The following is a 15,138-nucleotide window of genomic DNA, read 5'->3' on the forward strand; positions in this document are numbered from 1 at the left end:
TAGTGGGCAAGCCAGAGAGTGAAAAATCAGACATTTTTTCTTGTTATCATCAACATTGTATAAGCTCAGTGGGCCTACTGCTATGACAGTAAATAACCAGTTCAGCCACTTTGACAGCAATAATGAAAAGGCCAAGCAAGCAACAAGTTACATAGGGCACTTCATGTAAGTAAAACATATCCTTTAGGAGCTTTCCGTTCATCACCTCAGAGCCCCAACGCAGGCCAGAAATACTAATAATAAACTGCTGATAACTGATAACTGATATAGCATGTATTTTATTTCTGAACCTTACTGACGTGAAATGCAGAATCTGCTTGCATGACCTCTCACAACTGATGAATTCAAGCTGACAGTGCTCATTTTTTTTTTTTTTTCACTAAGAAGCCAGGGCCTATACATCATCATGAAATTTGGTGGCAATATTCATGTTGCAGGATAAAGTCTTTCAATGTTGGTGACCATATGACCACCAGCAGGTCAGTTGTCATCATTGCACACTGTGTTTTTTTTTTTTGTTTTTTTTTTTTTTTTTTTGCATTGCCATGAAATTTTGAATTTTGTGAAGGAATCTTTGCACATCTGGAATGTATAAATACTTGCCCAGCTGGGCATCTGCATTCACAATAACACATATGGAATAACAAAAAAAAAAACGGTATCTATACCTTGCAAGTTCTTATATTACAATTGACAATTGTTTTCTGATCATTTGGTTCGGATCAAAAACAAAAATAATAATATAATAATAATTAAGAGCCCTTAACTCATATCGTGTGCACCCATTATAGGAGCTGAAAACAAATAAAAGCATGCAAAGGTCATAGAGAGCGCACAAGTGCAGCAAATAAACTCCAGACAGTGGCGCTATCAGTTCATTGTCCTTATTTCTCCATTCTCTGCTCTATTTTCTCTATATCTCTTTAATTTCTCTCTAACTCTCTCTGATGATTGCCAAATGATTATCTGAATGCTGGGAAGCTGCTACATCCTGCTGTGCTTTCCGCCTACTCTTCTCACTCCACCGGCTTAACTCTCCGCCTCTTCCCTCTCTCCTGTCCTCTCCCTTCTTCTCCTCTTTGCTCCCTGTTTGATCTTTCTCTCTGCCGCTGCCCGCCCATCTGCAGACAATACTGGAGGAGGACTTGGAGGACCCTGTCTACCAGGTAACTTCCTGACCAATCCAATTGCTGCTCTCACCCGCTGCATTCTATCCAATCAGCTTGCTCCTCTCTGTGTGCACTGTGGGGAGACAGTCCGTGTTTGGTTACAGTGTGGCAGTGTGGTTACATGACAACATGTGCGGTCTGGAGGCTCAGATGTTCACAGGTTTGTACGAGGAGTGAAGTGGGAGACACTCAGGTGCAAGCGTAGTGTGTGTCTGTGCATGTCTGTCTGTTTGGGCATATGACTGGGTGAAAGATCTCCTAGGTGTGTACTCAGTTGCTCTGGGAAGTGTTTACATATTTGCCGCTTTACCAGTTCTCCTCTATGTGTCGCTGGGATCTCCTCTTTGTTTGCTTTTGAATGGGGACCTGCTTACAACTCTATTTGACTAATCACCTCTCTGCGATTTGCACACTTTTTTTCTTCCTATTTCTTTCTTACCTGTTGTTTTCCTCTCCTCCCTCTGCTGCTGATGCTTTAGTACATTGTGTTTGAGGCGGGACACGAGCCCATCCGTGACCAATCAGAAGAAAGCATTTATCAGGTACTCACAAGCTCTTCCTCTACGCTTGTGTCCAAGTGAGTTGAGTTGAGTTGAGTTGAGTGATGGAGTCACTGACGGTAGCCAGGAAGCCACATTTGTTCTTATTCTTTAACATTAGGACACAATGTGACATTTAGCAGAGAAACCACATGTATGCCAGACAAATGACACACATCTATATAAGGGTTATGCACACACATGTCATAATTTATCTAACAGTGATTTTCTATGCTGACAGGGTAGTTTCTGAATAGACTTCTGAGGGCTGATTCATATGTCACTGTCACTTTCATTCATACACACAACACAAACATAAATACATGTGCACACACACTGCTCTTATGCAGCAAGCTGTGTCCTCTCCATCCTCGGCTCTTCACCCTGCTGTGCACTATAACTACTATAGTTAAGATACAGACACCGAACACATAATCCATTTACCAACTTTTACAAGAAGATCCTTAAGGCAATTTAAAGATACATGATTTAATCTGCCATTTGCAGACCAATAGCTATTAGCTGTGTCTCTCTTTATCAGGATAAATATATTCACTCCTGCTCATAAAATCCATGCCTCCTCTTTTATTCATAAAAATGTAGAGCAGAGAGTGAAAATGAAAGACAATAGGAAACAGAGGCGTACAACCAGCCAAGACTCTCCAGAGGGCTGTGTAGACGAGAGCTGGCTACCCGAGGGAGCCAAGCCTTTTCTCTGGGTGCTCTCCTCGGGGTTATGGGGAGACCTCCGTGGGATGAAGGGGGGGAGGGAATGTGGAGGTTATTCCTGGCCTGTGTGGAAGGCAAACCCCTCCTCTTTTCCACCCTCCCATGCCGCTTTTCCAGAGGAGATGAAAGAAAACGGGGGAAAGAAAGATTAATCACCAGCCTCTCGTTTGATCTTTAAATAAAATGGATTGAAAATAGACTGGGTGCTGGCGTGCGCGCAAACATATGAAAACACAGAGAGATGCACGCATGTATGTGCATGCACACAAACAAACACGCACACACAAAAATACACATACACACACACACACACACACAGCAGGCGTAAGAAACGTGCCTCTCAGCCAGCCTCCAGCCACAGACGAACCAACGTATGAATAAAGATGCCAGCCTCTGGAAAAAAAACCCATGTGAAAGAAGTAAACACGGCAATGAGAGGAGGAGAAATGATCGGACACACTGCGCTAGATGGATTTTTTTGTCAACACTCCTTTTCATTTCCACCTACCACATCCTGATGAGAGCGCATCCACCTACTGAGGGGTACAAACTTTGTTTCAAATATGGCGTAACTGTTGCTTCACAACACATAACAGCATTCCTGGATTCATACATCAGCGGTGTTCAGGCTCATTGTTTCTTCTCATTCCACACACTGTCAAATCTATCTGCCTGTGTGACATAGAGATATTACATGTCTCTGTGTGTGTGACATTCTGAGTTATTACATGTCTGTGGCTATGATAAGCACCCTGTGCTTATCCATTCTTTATTAGAGAGAGAGAGAGACAGAGGCAGAGAGACAGAGACAGAGAGTTCGCAAAAGGCCCAGAGATAAAGAGCAATCAAGGGGGTGGGATAGGGTTGGGGGGCGAGAGATACATTTAGAGAAAGAGAGAGAGAGGGAGACATAGAGAGATGATCACCCCACACCGATAGTCTACTGATTAGCCTAGATGAGTTCTCACTCCACAGATTTTAATTCAGATTACCACTGACAAGCAGAGGCAGGCACATGTGTAGGTCTGACACATACACACACACACACACACACACACACACAATCCGCACACTACAAGTAATCGATTCCTCAGAAGCTAGTTTTTAGGGTTTTGTGTCGGCACCCTGTGCTGTAGAAGTGACATGTGACGATTGTTTCATTAATCTAGAGATAACGGTTTGTCTTGGCTGTTCTCTGACCTTATTGGCTGATCGTGTAGGTTCCAACCAGTCAGCAGAAGGAGGGGGTCTATGACGTCCCAAAGCGACACCCAGTGAGTGACCGTGTGTTTGCCTGTGTCCCGCCCCCTCCAAGCCTGCCTCCCCCTCTCAGACAAACCTCTCAGCTGTCCTAGCACTGCTCTATTCGCTTGTCACCTATGCCCCCATCCCACCCCCCTCTCTCCTCTCAGCGCTGTCCCCTTCTTGATCCCGACAATTTTACCGCAATTTTACTTCCTATACCGTTTTGTCCCAAACAGTGTGTCTGTGATTTTCCCTGAGAGGTTTGCTGGGACCCAGTGCTCTGTGCAGTGTGCCGTGCCTCCGTTCTGCTTGTGATGTAGCTGTGGTGGTTGGTGGTGCTTCTTCTCCTTGTGCTACGTGGTGCCTGCTCCTTATGGTTATCTGGGCTGCTGTGTGTGTATATATGAATGTGTGTTTGTGTGTGAAGGAGAGAGGCTGCTCTCTGCTGTGACTGCATGTCATGTACGTTGGTTGGCTTGATGAAGCATGCCTGGCTGTGGTTCGCCGGTGGGGAATGTACTATAAGCCTGCATGATCTTATCTCAGATCGCGTGGAATACACATTTTTGTCATCGCCGCAGCTTTCTCTTAATGAATATGAATTATACAGCTGAATACAAATGTGCATGGATTCCCGGGTTTGAATCTTTATCTTAAGATGCTGAATTGTTTCCACCCTTGTTAATGCATATAAGAAGGTGCGTTTGACATGTGTGAATGTATAATATAGCCTGTGTGTGTATGTGTGTGTGGTGTATGTGTAAGAGCCTGTTATTTGGTCCCACTGCCAGTGCTTATAATGAAAGATGACCTTGACTATTGTCAGGCTGCACTATAACTCAGCTGCTCTTCATCCACCTATAAAGATGCTAGTTATATTGCTGCCTGATTTAATCTGCTAAAAACTCCATACTCCTAATAACCAGGTTGCCTGCTCTATCTGTGTGTGTGTGTGCTGTACATACACAGTCCCTCATCCCATGTTGCAGTCCGTCCAGAGCCCATCATCTCTGTGTGCACTCACCAGCAGTCGGTCTCTTATCCCTAAACTGCTAAACTGGACTCCTCCACATCACTACTAGAGGAGCAGAAACCGTGCTCTATCAGGTTGGGTAGGCTGGGAATCAGTCTCGCAGCTCCCTGGCTGTATATTATCCCCAGCTTTGCTAAGAAGCTTACAGTGTTGAGGCGCCATAGTATTCCTGCTCTCTCCTCACCTAGCCCACGACACATGCTGCTATTTGGATTGCCTTTGAGTTGGCAGGTGTCTGAATGCTAACAAATCCAATATCTCTCTCTGGTTGTGCAACCAATTGGACCAGTCGTCCTTCCTGGTTCAAATAAAGCATATTTAACTCTCTCCTACGCCCGACTCAGTCAAATGCAGTACAAATAACCCCATTCCGGTGATCACTCTTTTGTAAATAGATCATGGCAACTCAAGAAATTTCCTGGGTAGGTGGCTTATATTGCAGTTAATCAAATTACATGGTATGGTTCATTTTCTTCTTAACAGACAGATTTATAGTGGACAGCAGAGCTAGATGAGATTGCGGTGTGTACACAGTAAGAAATGATACCACGGGCAGAGCTGCGACCTCCTGTCTAAACCAATCTCGTCTTTTGTTTACTCTGTCACCCTCTTAAACGATGACAAATCAATAAAACACACATTCGCACACGCATGTACAAACAAGCTTGCACGCCTACGCACACACACACACACACACACACGCACATGCACAAGGCCATTTCAATCTACCAAGCCCTTGACCCTGTGAGAACTAAAGAGAGTGTGTTGAATCAACAGTGGCTCTCACTGCCACACACTCCCACACGTAGAGGTCAGCGTATTTCCCCTGTCCAGCCAAGCACATCAGCTCTGCTCAAACACGCCGGACAGGTATGATATGATGTGATATCACTGGGTTGAGAGACCTAGGCCTTCACTGTAAGTTAAAATCTGTCTGCTGACTGCACTTCCAGGTTAAATACAGACAAAATTAAATTCAATTAAAATATTTACTTGAGTGTGAGTATACGTGCGTGTGTCCATGTTCGTTTTTGAGAAAGAGGGTCACTACCTGATTGAACGGCTGAGTGAGTGTCTGAAAGAGAGAGAGAATATGATATGCATGGTCCAAATGTATTTTTTTTTTTTTGACAGTGGAGTCCTGCTTGTGTGCCAACGTGATTATTCAAACAGCAGGGGGTGAGCAGGGTGCTGCTAATTAAAGGGGCTACGTTAATTGTATGCAGAACACATGTGCACAGGTAATTACTGTTTCCCTGGAGACAGCTAATTGATAAGTGGTGGCTGCACTGATAAAGATAAAGGGATGGGTAAAGAGATGGCAAAAGCACAGAATGGGCATGGAGTGGAATTTGGCTGGACAAAAGAGGGAGTGATGGGCAATGATCGAAACAGAGAGAGAGAGAGTATTGAGAGAAAGCTATGACTTTATATATTCGTACTGTAGCTTGTAGAGAGCAAGAGAGTCGCTATGTGTCCAGCTGGCAAGAAAATTGTCAGAAAATTGTCACAAACTTCTGAAATGTCGCAGAAAACTGAATGCAAATGTTTCCATTGGCCGGGTTGAGGTGAATAAACAGGCTTCCTCCGCAACAGAGAAAACACACGCACCAGAAAAATGGAGAGTATTGACTGGAGAGGAATGATTAGTATTGGGAAAACTGTTATTGTTTATTAGTGCCAGCTAATGTTGTCCATATTTCATGCTTTCATCCAAAGAAAAAAAAAGACATGCACACAGCAACACTGTAATACACCAGCTAATGAAAAGCACAGAACCATCTTGGAGAAACCTTAGACAAAGAAGCAAATGCACATGTGACATTTCTCAGAAGTCATGGTGGATTTAACAGCACTCAAGGACACCTGAAGAGTCTGCTATGCACTGAACCATTTTTCAGTCCAATCATGTCAAGTCTAGGTCATTATTTATTTGACATAGGTGTTTAACTTGCAACTTTTTGCATAATTTCTACAAAAATATCAAAATTAGATTCATTTGAGTGTAAAAAACCTTTCTGCAATATTATAGTTACGGGAACCGAAACCAAAAAACAAAATAGTGATGTGCAAATTGTTACCCACCAGTCATCGACACACAGGCTTCAGCTCCCAGTTCAGATTTTCTAATTGGATATATCATAACTGGCAAAAACATACTTGGCTCAAAACCCAGCTGGTGAGACAGACAGAAAACAGACAGACAGCAAATCAGATGAAAGAAAGCTGAGCTCTACTTTAATGTCATGCAGCCTCTTCTCCCATACAGCATGTTAGTTAATCCAGCCTCGCCTTCTGTGCCTGTCTGTCTGTCACACCACGGCTCCCGACACAGGGGAGCCGGCTTCTCAGAAACACAATGAGGTTTAACCCCCAACTCAGACGACTGCAGTTTAGACTAAAAGTAGGGATGAGCTTTAAACCTCCTCAAATCCTCACTTGGTCTCTGAGTCAAGAATACGTCTCTGACATGTCTCAAAACCTTGTCAGGGGTGTGTGTGTGTGTGTGTGTGTGTGTCCATGAGTGTTTATGTACATGAGTATGTGTATTGTGATTCATGCACACCTACTATCATATTTCCCTCTTGAATGGGCCTCATTTCTCCTCACTCCCTTCTACACCATCAGGTGTCTAAGTGAGAAACAACTAATGTGTGTGTGTCTGTGTGTGTGTGTGTATTTCCATCATCCCCATCATCTAACACAAGGGTTGTAATTGCAGAATGGGCATCAACACCCTCATGATCATCATCATCAACATCATCATCATCTTTACCCGTTACAAGAAGAACAAACTGAGCAGCAGCAGCAGGCAGTGGCAGATCTGATAGACTTAGACCTGGGAATGATGACTGAGGTAAGGTGCCATAATAACACGCAACACTATGCAAAAAAGCATAGTATTCTTGATTAGGTGGTACAGACAATTACTGCGTTTGCACCAAGGGTGGAATTTTTTTTTTGATTCATTTAAATATCACAGTTCTTTTTTTGATTGGTGAATTGATATAAATAAAAAAAAAAAAAAAAAAAAAGACTGCAGTACGTGCTTAAATACTTAAACACTTGAACACTTGATGTGCATTGTTTTTGGAAATATGACTCATGATATACAGTCTCTAGACGTGTATGATTCAACTTTTTCCCATGGTCTAGTATTAAAAAAGCAAGCAGAAGTCACAATAAATTGTAATATTGAATCACAATACTTGTAGAATCGGCAGCCAAGTATTGTGACAGAATCGAATCAGGAGATAAGCATATTGTCCCTTCCCTAGTTTGCGTGCTGTAAGTGTGTTCAACGGAGAATTTTTAGGGGTTTCGAGCAGTCTTCTGTATCCTCAGATGATCTCCCGTCTCCCCTGCTCATCTGTGCCGCACCACCTTTGTTCTCGTCTAGTCGAGAGTCACCCGTGACTCTTGACCCCTGCCATTCATGATTAAAAGATACAACCTTGCTGTTGCTATGGCAACCAGGTCAAAGCAGGAGTGAGGTACACAGGCGGGATGTGCACGTCGCAAACCCAGGCGTTCATGTGCAAGGCGAGCAAGGCAGCTGAGCCAGAGAGAGAAAGCCACTCCACTCGCTCTAAGCGGAGGTCCTTTCAGGGCGGAGCGGACATAAAGGTCAGGGCGTCCATCAGAGAGCTGGTGGGTGGTGGGGAGGAGGAGGGGGTGACTCGACAGACAGCGGTAGCCGTCTCCTGCAGAGACACAGAGTCAAGCTGTTCACTGTACATTAATAACGCAGTCATACCACTCTGCGAGCCACAATGACCTGACCCCACCGCCTCAAAGTCATGCACATACAGAATATTGAGTTTAGTGACCGGACAAACATTGGAGAAGAAGTCTGTAAATGTTGGTCACGTCCTCTTTGATCACTCATTCCAGCAGCATTTTTCCAGCACTGATGGTTTATGTTTGGAGAACATTTGCAAAGGCTCTTGGTTAGATATTGACTCCGTGCAGGCTGTGCCTCAGCAATCAGTAAACACCCTGGGAAGATATTTCAGGTTAAGAAGAGGTTGTTCCAACCCTTATTTTTCTGTTTAATCCCATGGACATAGCATTATCAGTCCTGCTGGATGGTAACTGCACCATTTTGGATATCTTGGATATCTAGCTTATCGTCTTGGTGAGTTGATTTTATCTGCTACACTCAGACAATAGTCCATATTACAGCCTTCGTTCTCCCTCCTCTCCCCCTTTAGAAAGCTAACATATCCATTCAGACCCATTGCTGTAAAACACCATGCTCACCGATCCATTATCTGATAGATGTAAAAAGAATTTTATGGTCTATGTGTGACCTACGAGTTTAACCAGAAAGAAGATATTCTAAGAACATTCATTATCTCTAAAGAAATTATCCGCATCCATGATTTATGCAAATCTCTGACCATGTATTCAAGGCTTAAATTCCTTTAACAACTAAAAATAGAGTTCCCTTCAGTTGCCACCGGGCTAAAGATATTATTAATGTACGAAAGGGGAGGATATTAAAGAGAAGGATCATGGGGAGAAAGAGAGAGTTATACCATGAAAGGAAAGGTGTGAAACAGACCAGATTCAGATCAAATAGAAAGGCTGCTGACTTTGATAGCTATTCCCTATGAGGCACAGCACACATCTGTTACAAGAGAGGGGAGCATTGCCGATTTGTCCAGGGTAAGATCCTGTGCCATTCCCTGACTAGCACGGAAACTGGGTTTTTGGTGATCTGTTTTTAGACAGGTACGTACGTCATCCTAACCAGTCATTCCATTTCATTTCATACCCGATCTCACCCTCCCCCCCTCTGTGTTGCTGTCCCTGTGACCTGTCAGAGGTAGGTACCAGCACGTACGGAGCTAAGCATGTTGCGTGTGCCGTGTTGCATGCAGTACGTGGTGCATGTTGCACTGGATTATAAACTGCTCCAGGGAATGTGTCCTGCCACTGCTTCTAATTCCTATGGTGTATCCTCTCTAATTCCCAGAATATCAACCAACTAGAGCTTTTTGGAGACATGTCCACACCTCCTGACATCACCTCTCCATCGGTGAGTAGCTCACATGTCTATGGTATGTTTCCAGGCAACATGCAGGCCTGCACTACCCTCTTGTTGCTTTGGTTCTTCCACTTCCGCTAAAATGTCTAGTAAGGGATCTATGAGTCTCCCAACTCTCTCTCTTTGCAAGCTTCTTGTTTTCTCTCTTCACTGTTACTTTTATTACAAGGGCATGAGCAAGTGTTGTCCATAGACATAATGTTTGTGATTATCCATGCCAGCTGGTATCTTTTCTACAGTATCTACAGCACAAGTGGCCACATTGCATAAGGTCACTACTTACATACACAGCATGCTCTGCAGTTTATCATTTACATCTTATTAACCTCTTAAACTCTGCCGTTCCCACAGACACATTAGTCATCGCTGCATGGCCAAGCTTTGTTCAAACCCACTGAAAAGTTTGTTTTGACTCTTGTGGATTATTTAAATTCTAGAGATCCTACAGTTTCCAAAGACACCAAATATGTCCTGCTGAATAACAGGAAAAAGTGTATAAAATGATGCACAAGATATGGACATAGATAGATAGATATAGATAGATTTTTCTATTTCATGTAATGGCAGTTGGGTTTAAAGATTTCATTCAGTAAGCGTGATGAAGCTTTAATGTGGTGTTGCAACCAGGAGATACAGAACATGGCTGATCCATTGTCATACAATATGTTCTTTCTAACTTTGAAGCTACCAAAGGGGAAATTTAAGGGCAAATTGGAGTTCAAAGGGTTGATAAAATCGTAATGTGTCTACTGAATGATTTTTCTTTTTTTCACTAATGTGTCTTTCCCTTATTTTCCCTTTGCCTCAACCTGAACCCCAATCTGCACAGACCCCTGCCTCTCCAGCCAACACTCTCGACCCCTCCCTGGGCCTGCAGCCTCCAACGGAACTGTTCGCTCCCTTCAATCCTGCGTCTGTGCCCTCAGGTAGGACCCTGCTTATTTCCAACTCAAATACACAATGTTTAGCAGGCAGGGGGGAAAAGGCGCAGTGGGAGTGAGAGCTGAGAAAAGAGATGAAGGGGAGCTGGAGAGTCAGAGGAACGGAAAGCTGAGGGCAGGGGAGAGAGAAAAGGGTGGGAAAGATGAGAAGAGAGGGTGGTTTGAGATAAATAGTCGGGGAAGGGATAGAGATGAAATGGAGATGAGGGGAGGGGAGAGAGGAGAAAAGGTGGCATCGGCTGTGTGTTGAATATGAAATGCATCATTAGCTTGCTGTCTCAGACGCTGCTGATTTACCTGTGGCTGAGGCAACTGTGGCGGTCAGAAGGAAAGTAATAAAACACGCTGGGATGATCGCACTGAAAACTCCTTGATATGCATAGTGCGTTGGTGAATTAGACATTTGTGTATGCCTTGTAGTTTCTCTGGTTCTCCTCTCCTCTCTTCCGGTCTTTACTGCCCACTGCTCCACACCTCCTCCTTCTTCTGTTCCCATCTCCTCACCTCTTGTCTCCTCTACTCCCCTCTCCTCCTCACTTTATGCATATGTCAGTGCAGCAGGGCTGCCAGGGTTAGATGTCAGCCCTCTCTGCTGTAGGTAACAACTGGAAATAGGAAAGCAGAGAGTAGCAAGTGTGTAATAGAATAAGCTGCTGCTGCTGATCAGTCCGAGTGATTTTAATGAGTGTGTGTTGAGCTCTGCCTTTTCATAATGACTCTGCCTCATTCTGGAGGTAATTATGATAGTTCACCATGACCATTAAGAGACACCACATTAGCTGCAGGCAAAAGTAGGGCATCACTCTCTGGTGATGCATGGGTTATTATCCGTGTGTGTGTGTGCATGTGTGCGTGTGTGTGTGTGTGTATGTCTAGAGGAAATGGAAAGGTGTATGCATATTCTTCTACTAATCTCTTCTTCCCATCTCTCTTCTGCCTTACCTGGCTAGTTTAAAGTGGTGCAAAAATATATTGATCTTTATTTTTTGCCCCTGACATTCACTACCAGGTTATGTGACGATGGGAGCAGTGCCCCCCGGCCACTGGTCCCAGCAGGCGTTTGCTGCCCAAACTCCTCTGGCATTTGGGGTCCAGTCTCCCTTAGGTCCCGTGGCCCAGGTGCTGCCAGGTGGCCAGCCTCTCATCTGGGGCCAGGCCAATCTCTTCCCTGCCACCCAGCAGCAGTGGGCAGCCATGGCAGCCGGAGCCTTCCCCCCTACAGCCTACCTCCCTGCCCAGCCAGTGGGCACGCTGCCCGCTGCCATGTTCCAGACTCTCACCCCTGTCACAACCGTCACTCCGGCCGGTGAAAGCCAATCAGGTGCCGGAGCCAGCGCCTCAGCTCCCTCCCCCTCAGCGTCGTCGAGTCCGCAACATGGGGACCGGGGAAAGAAAATGAGCAAAGAGATGTTCAAGGTAGGGAGTGGATTATTTAAACAGCGCAGATTGCTGGGTTATCCTGTGTATTGAGAAGCCTACTCACCAGTGCATCAGGTTCATAAAGTCCAGATTACATCTTGAACCTGCATGCTGAAGCGCGTAAGTCATGTCCCAGTTTTGATGGAACTCATCTTTGCCCTTCTTCCAGGATTTCCAACTGGCAAAGCCCCCGTCCATGCCGGCAAGGAAGGTTGACCAGCCCAGTCTAGCAGGCACTTCCGAGGCATTTACTTCTTACTTCAGCCGTGTGGGAACTGCCCAAGACACAGATGACTGTGACGACTTCGACATTTCTCAAATGAATCTGACGCCAGTCACCTCCACAACACCGTCCACCAACTCACGTAAGGACAGAGAAACACTGAAAAGAACACATATGGTTCTCTGTGTTAGTAGGATATTTAGTTTTATGGCTTTTATATTTTTTAGTATTCATTTATTTTAAAATGGTCAAAATTTCTATTTTGTACGTTTTTTGTTTGTTTGTAATGTTTAAACTTGCATCAAGGACCACTTTGTACTGTGCAGTGCTTTAAAGTGCTATGCACTGGAATGTATTGTCTCAATTCTTAAATTCTTTTATACAATTCATAATAAATTCAAGTTCAAATTCTTGACAGTACATTAATTTAGACATTGCACATACTATAAAATTCAAATTATCTGCTTTTACAACAACAAAATTTAAGCATCAATGGATAAACATCATGTCTGGGTCCTTGCAGTTAACTGCCTTATGAATTTCCAGTGGTAATGAACAGAGACTATAGAATTGACACTCCGTTTTAGACATATTTACAGTGTAAAAATGCTGTAGTTTTTAAGGGAATCACTGAGTGGAGGCAAGGGATGTTCATCTGTACTTGGTGTGACCTGACATGAAGTCATTCAAATCACCATCCAGCATCTATCCACCTGTCTGACTCAGCCTGTCCACCCCGCAGCACCCACCCCAGCACCCAGGCAGAGCTCTCCCTCCAAGTCCTCAGCCTCCCACGTCAGCGACCCCCCAACCGACGCCACAGACCCGCCCACAGATGACTCGTTTGGGGAAGCAGAGGGCAGTCCCAGTCGCAGTGGAGAAGAAGATGCTGTAAGTGTGTGTGTGTGTGTGTGTGTGTGTGTGTGTGTGTGTGTGTTTGCACACATGTGCTGGTCGTGGAAGCGGGTTGTAGAATAATGCAAGCGTGTGTGTCTTTAAGAACGCTCTCCTTACGCTGTTATAACCTGCACGGTGTGTTGAGATATGCTGATAAATAGCCCATGTAGCAGTGTTGGCGGGCCAGGTAATCACTCTCCCTGATTACGGCCTGATGCTGTTGGGTTTCATAGTGTGTGTGTGTGTGTGTGTGTGCGTGTGTGTTTCTGGTTTGGGAAGAGCATTTGTGTATCTGCATGTGCGTGTGTCTGTATATGTGTTTGTGTGTGCGTGTGTGTGCGTGTGTGTGTGTGCGTGTGTGTGTGTGTGTGTGTGTGGCCAACACAGCGTTAAATTAGCTGGTGGAATTGTCAGGGACATCATTAAGCTGTTATTAATACCAGCGAGGTAACCTCCATACATCACCACCCCTATATGGACAGACTCATCTCTGGTGAGATAGAGGAGGAATAGTGCTCCAATTCTTCTTCCAGGGGCGATTAATATTTATTTTACCAGCAGCTCCTAGATCTGAGGCAGAAAAAGAGATAGAGATTAAGGAGAGACGAGAAGATGAAGAGGGATTTCAGGGGAGGGTGGGGAGCGTCCCATTCCTTTGTCAAAAGTCCTTGTAGAACAGGTGACCTTCCAAGAAACATGACTCCTCCAGACTTTCTTTCTTTCTTTCTTTGGCGTCTCCTCACTTCTCCTCTCTCCAGGCATGAGATGTTAGTTTTTATGCTTTAAACCCATTTTTTTTTTTTTTTAAGAAATACAGAACACTTTAATGCTGCTGAAAATGTCACCAGGCCTAAATAACATGCAAAAGCTTTACACAACCCAGAGATATGTGCATTGGTGGCAGCAGTCGCCACTGTGAGGGGGTGGGGAGGAGAAAGGTTACGAAAAAGAAAGAATGAAAGAAAGATGGAAAGAATGAGAGGGAGAAAAACAACCTCCCACTCTCTCCCGGGTGAGGTGTGAAAAGTGGAAGTGTTTTAGGGAAAAGCTTTGGATCAATAGAATGAACTCTAAAAAGCTTTTATGAAAGATCACTGAAAGTGTGTGTGTGTGGTGTGTGTGCGTGTGTGTGTGCATGTGTGTGTGTGTGTGTTTGAGATGAAGACAGTGTGGGCAGTGGTAACACACTCTGTGCCCTTCAGAGTACTGACGCCTTCTCTCTTTGCTTCCTGTTAACATCTCTTCTTGTAGTCTAAACCAATCCCACGATCTTTCCTTCAACTTTTTCTCTTTTCTGTCTGCTCTCTGTTCCTCTTTATTTCCTCCTCCTCTTCCTCCCCCATGAACCATTTTATTTTATCTTCTGCTTCCTTCTTTCCTCTCTCCTCCTCTTCTCTTCCATTCCTCTTTTGCCTGCCTCCTTCCCCTCTTTAGGCTTGTGGTTCTGGGTCGCCCTGCCCCAGTGAGACAGCTGAGCCCAGCCCAGACCAGGCCAGTCCAGAGGCTGGGAGCTAGATAGCAGCAGGGCAGGGTAGGTACTGGTACTTCTCCTCCTCCTCCACCTCCCTGCCCTTATCTTCTGTCTGTCTGTTGGCTTGTACCTCCCACTTCACATCCGTCTCCTTTAAAACTCTGTCTTTCTTCCTTCCTCTGCCTCTCTCTTTTGCATCTCTGCCTGCTGCCTGCTTTTGCCCCTTTCTCAGTTTCACTATTTTGCCTCATCTTGCTTTTGCCTGCGATCAGGAATGCATGTGTTTGACTGCCCTTGGGTGTGTATTCTGCGTTTGTGTGGTTCAACTTGTGTGTGTGCACGCACGTGTGTGAGGATGTGTTAGGATTTTGCTCGGTCTTTTGTTCTTCTTTGTTGCAGCATCATCCGACGGTGTGTAA

General features: G+C 44.7%; 1 protein-coding gene across 1 annotated transcript in view; it reads left to right on the forward strand.

Annotated features, from left to right (window-relative positions):
- The window catches only part of dab1a (DAB adaptor protein 1a), a 79,690-nt gene extending 64,927 nt beyond the window's left edge, over nucleotides 1-14,763 (forward strand). Inside the window, exons 7-15 of the mRNA XM_030049345.1 lie at nucleotides 1,128-1,166; nucleotides 1,649-1,711; nucleotides 3,658-3,711; nucleotides 9,697-9,759; nucleotides 10,598-10,694; nucleotides 11,719-12,125; nucleotides 12,298-12,493; nucleotides 13,094-13,242; nucleotides 14,683-14,763. Of these exons, the coding sequence (XP_029905205.1) occupies nucleotides 1,128-1,166; nucleotides 1,649-1,711; nucleotides 3,658-3,711; nucleotides 9,697-9,759; nucleotides 10,598-10,694; nucleotides 11,719-12,125; nucleotides 12,298-12,493; nucleotides 13,094-13,242; nucleotides 14,683-14,763 (1,149 nt within the window). The remainder of the gene's footprint in view (nucleotides 1-1,127; nucleotides 1,167-1,648; nucleotides 1,712-3,657; nucleotides 3,712-9,696; nucleotides 9,760-10,597; nucleotides 10,695-11,718; nucleotides 12,126-12,297; nucleotides 12,494-13,093; nucleotides 13,243-14,682) is intronic.
- Nucleotides 14,764-15,138: the final 375 nt, after the last annotated feature.

This window comes from Myripristis murdjan, chromosome 4 (assembly GCF_902150065.1).
Source record: "Myripristis murdjan chromosome 4, fMyrMur1.1, whole genome shotgun sequence".
Lineage (NCBI taxonomy): Eukaryota > Metazoa > Chordata > Actinopteri > Holocentriformes > Holocentridae > Myripristis > Myripristis murdjan.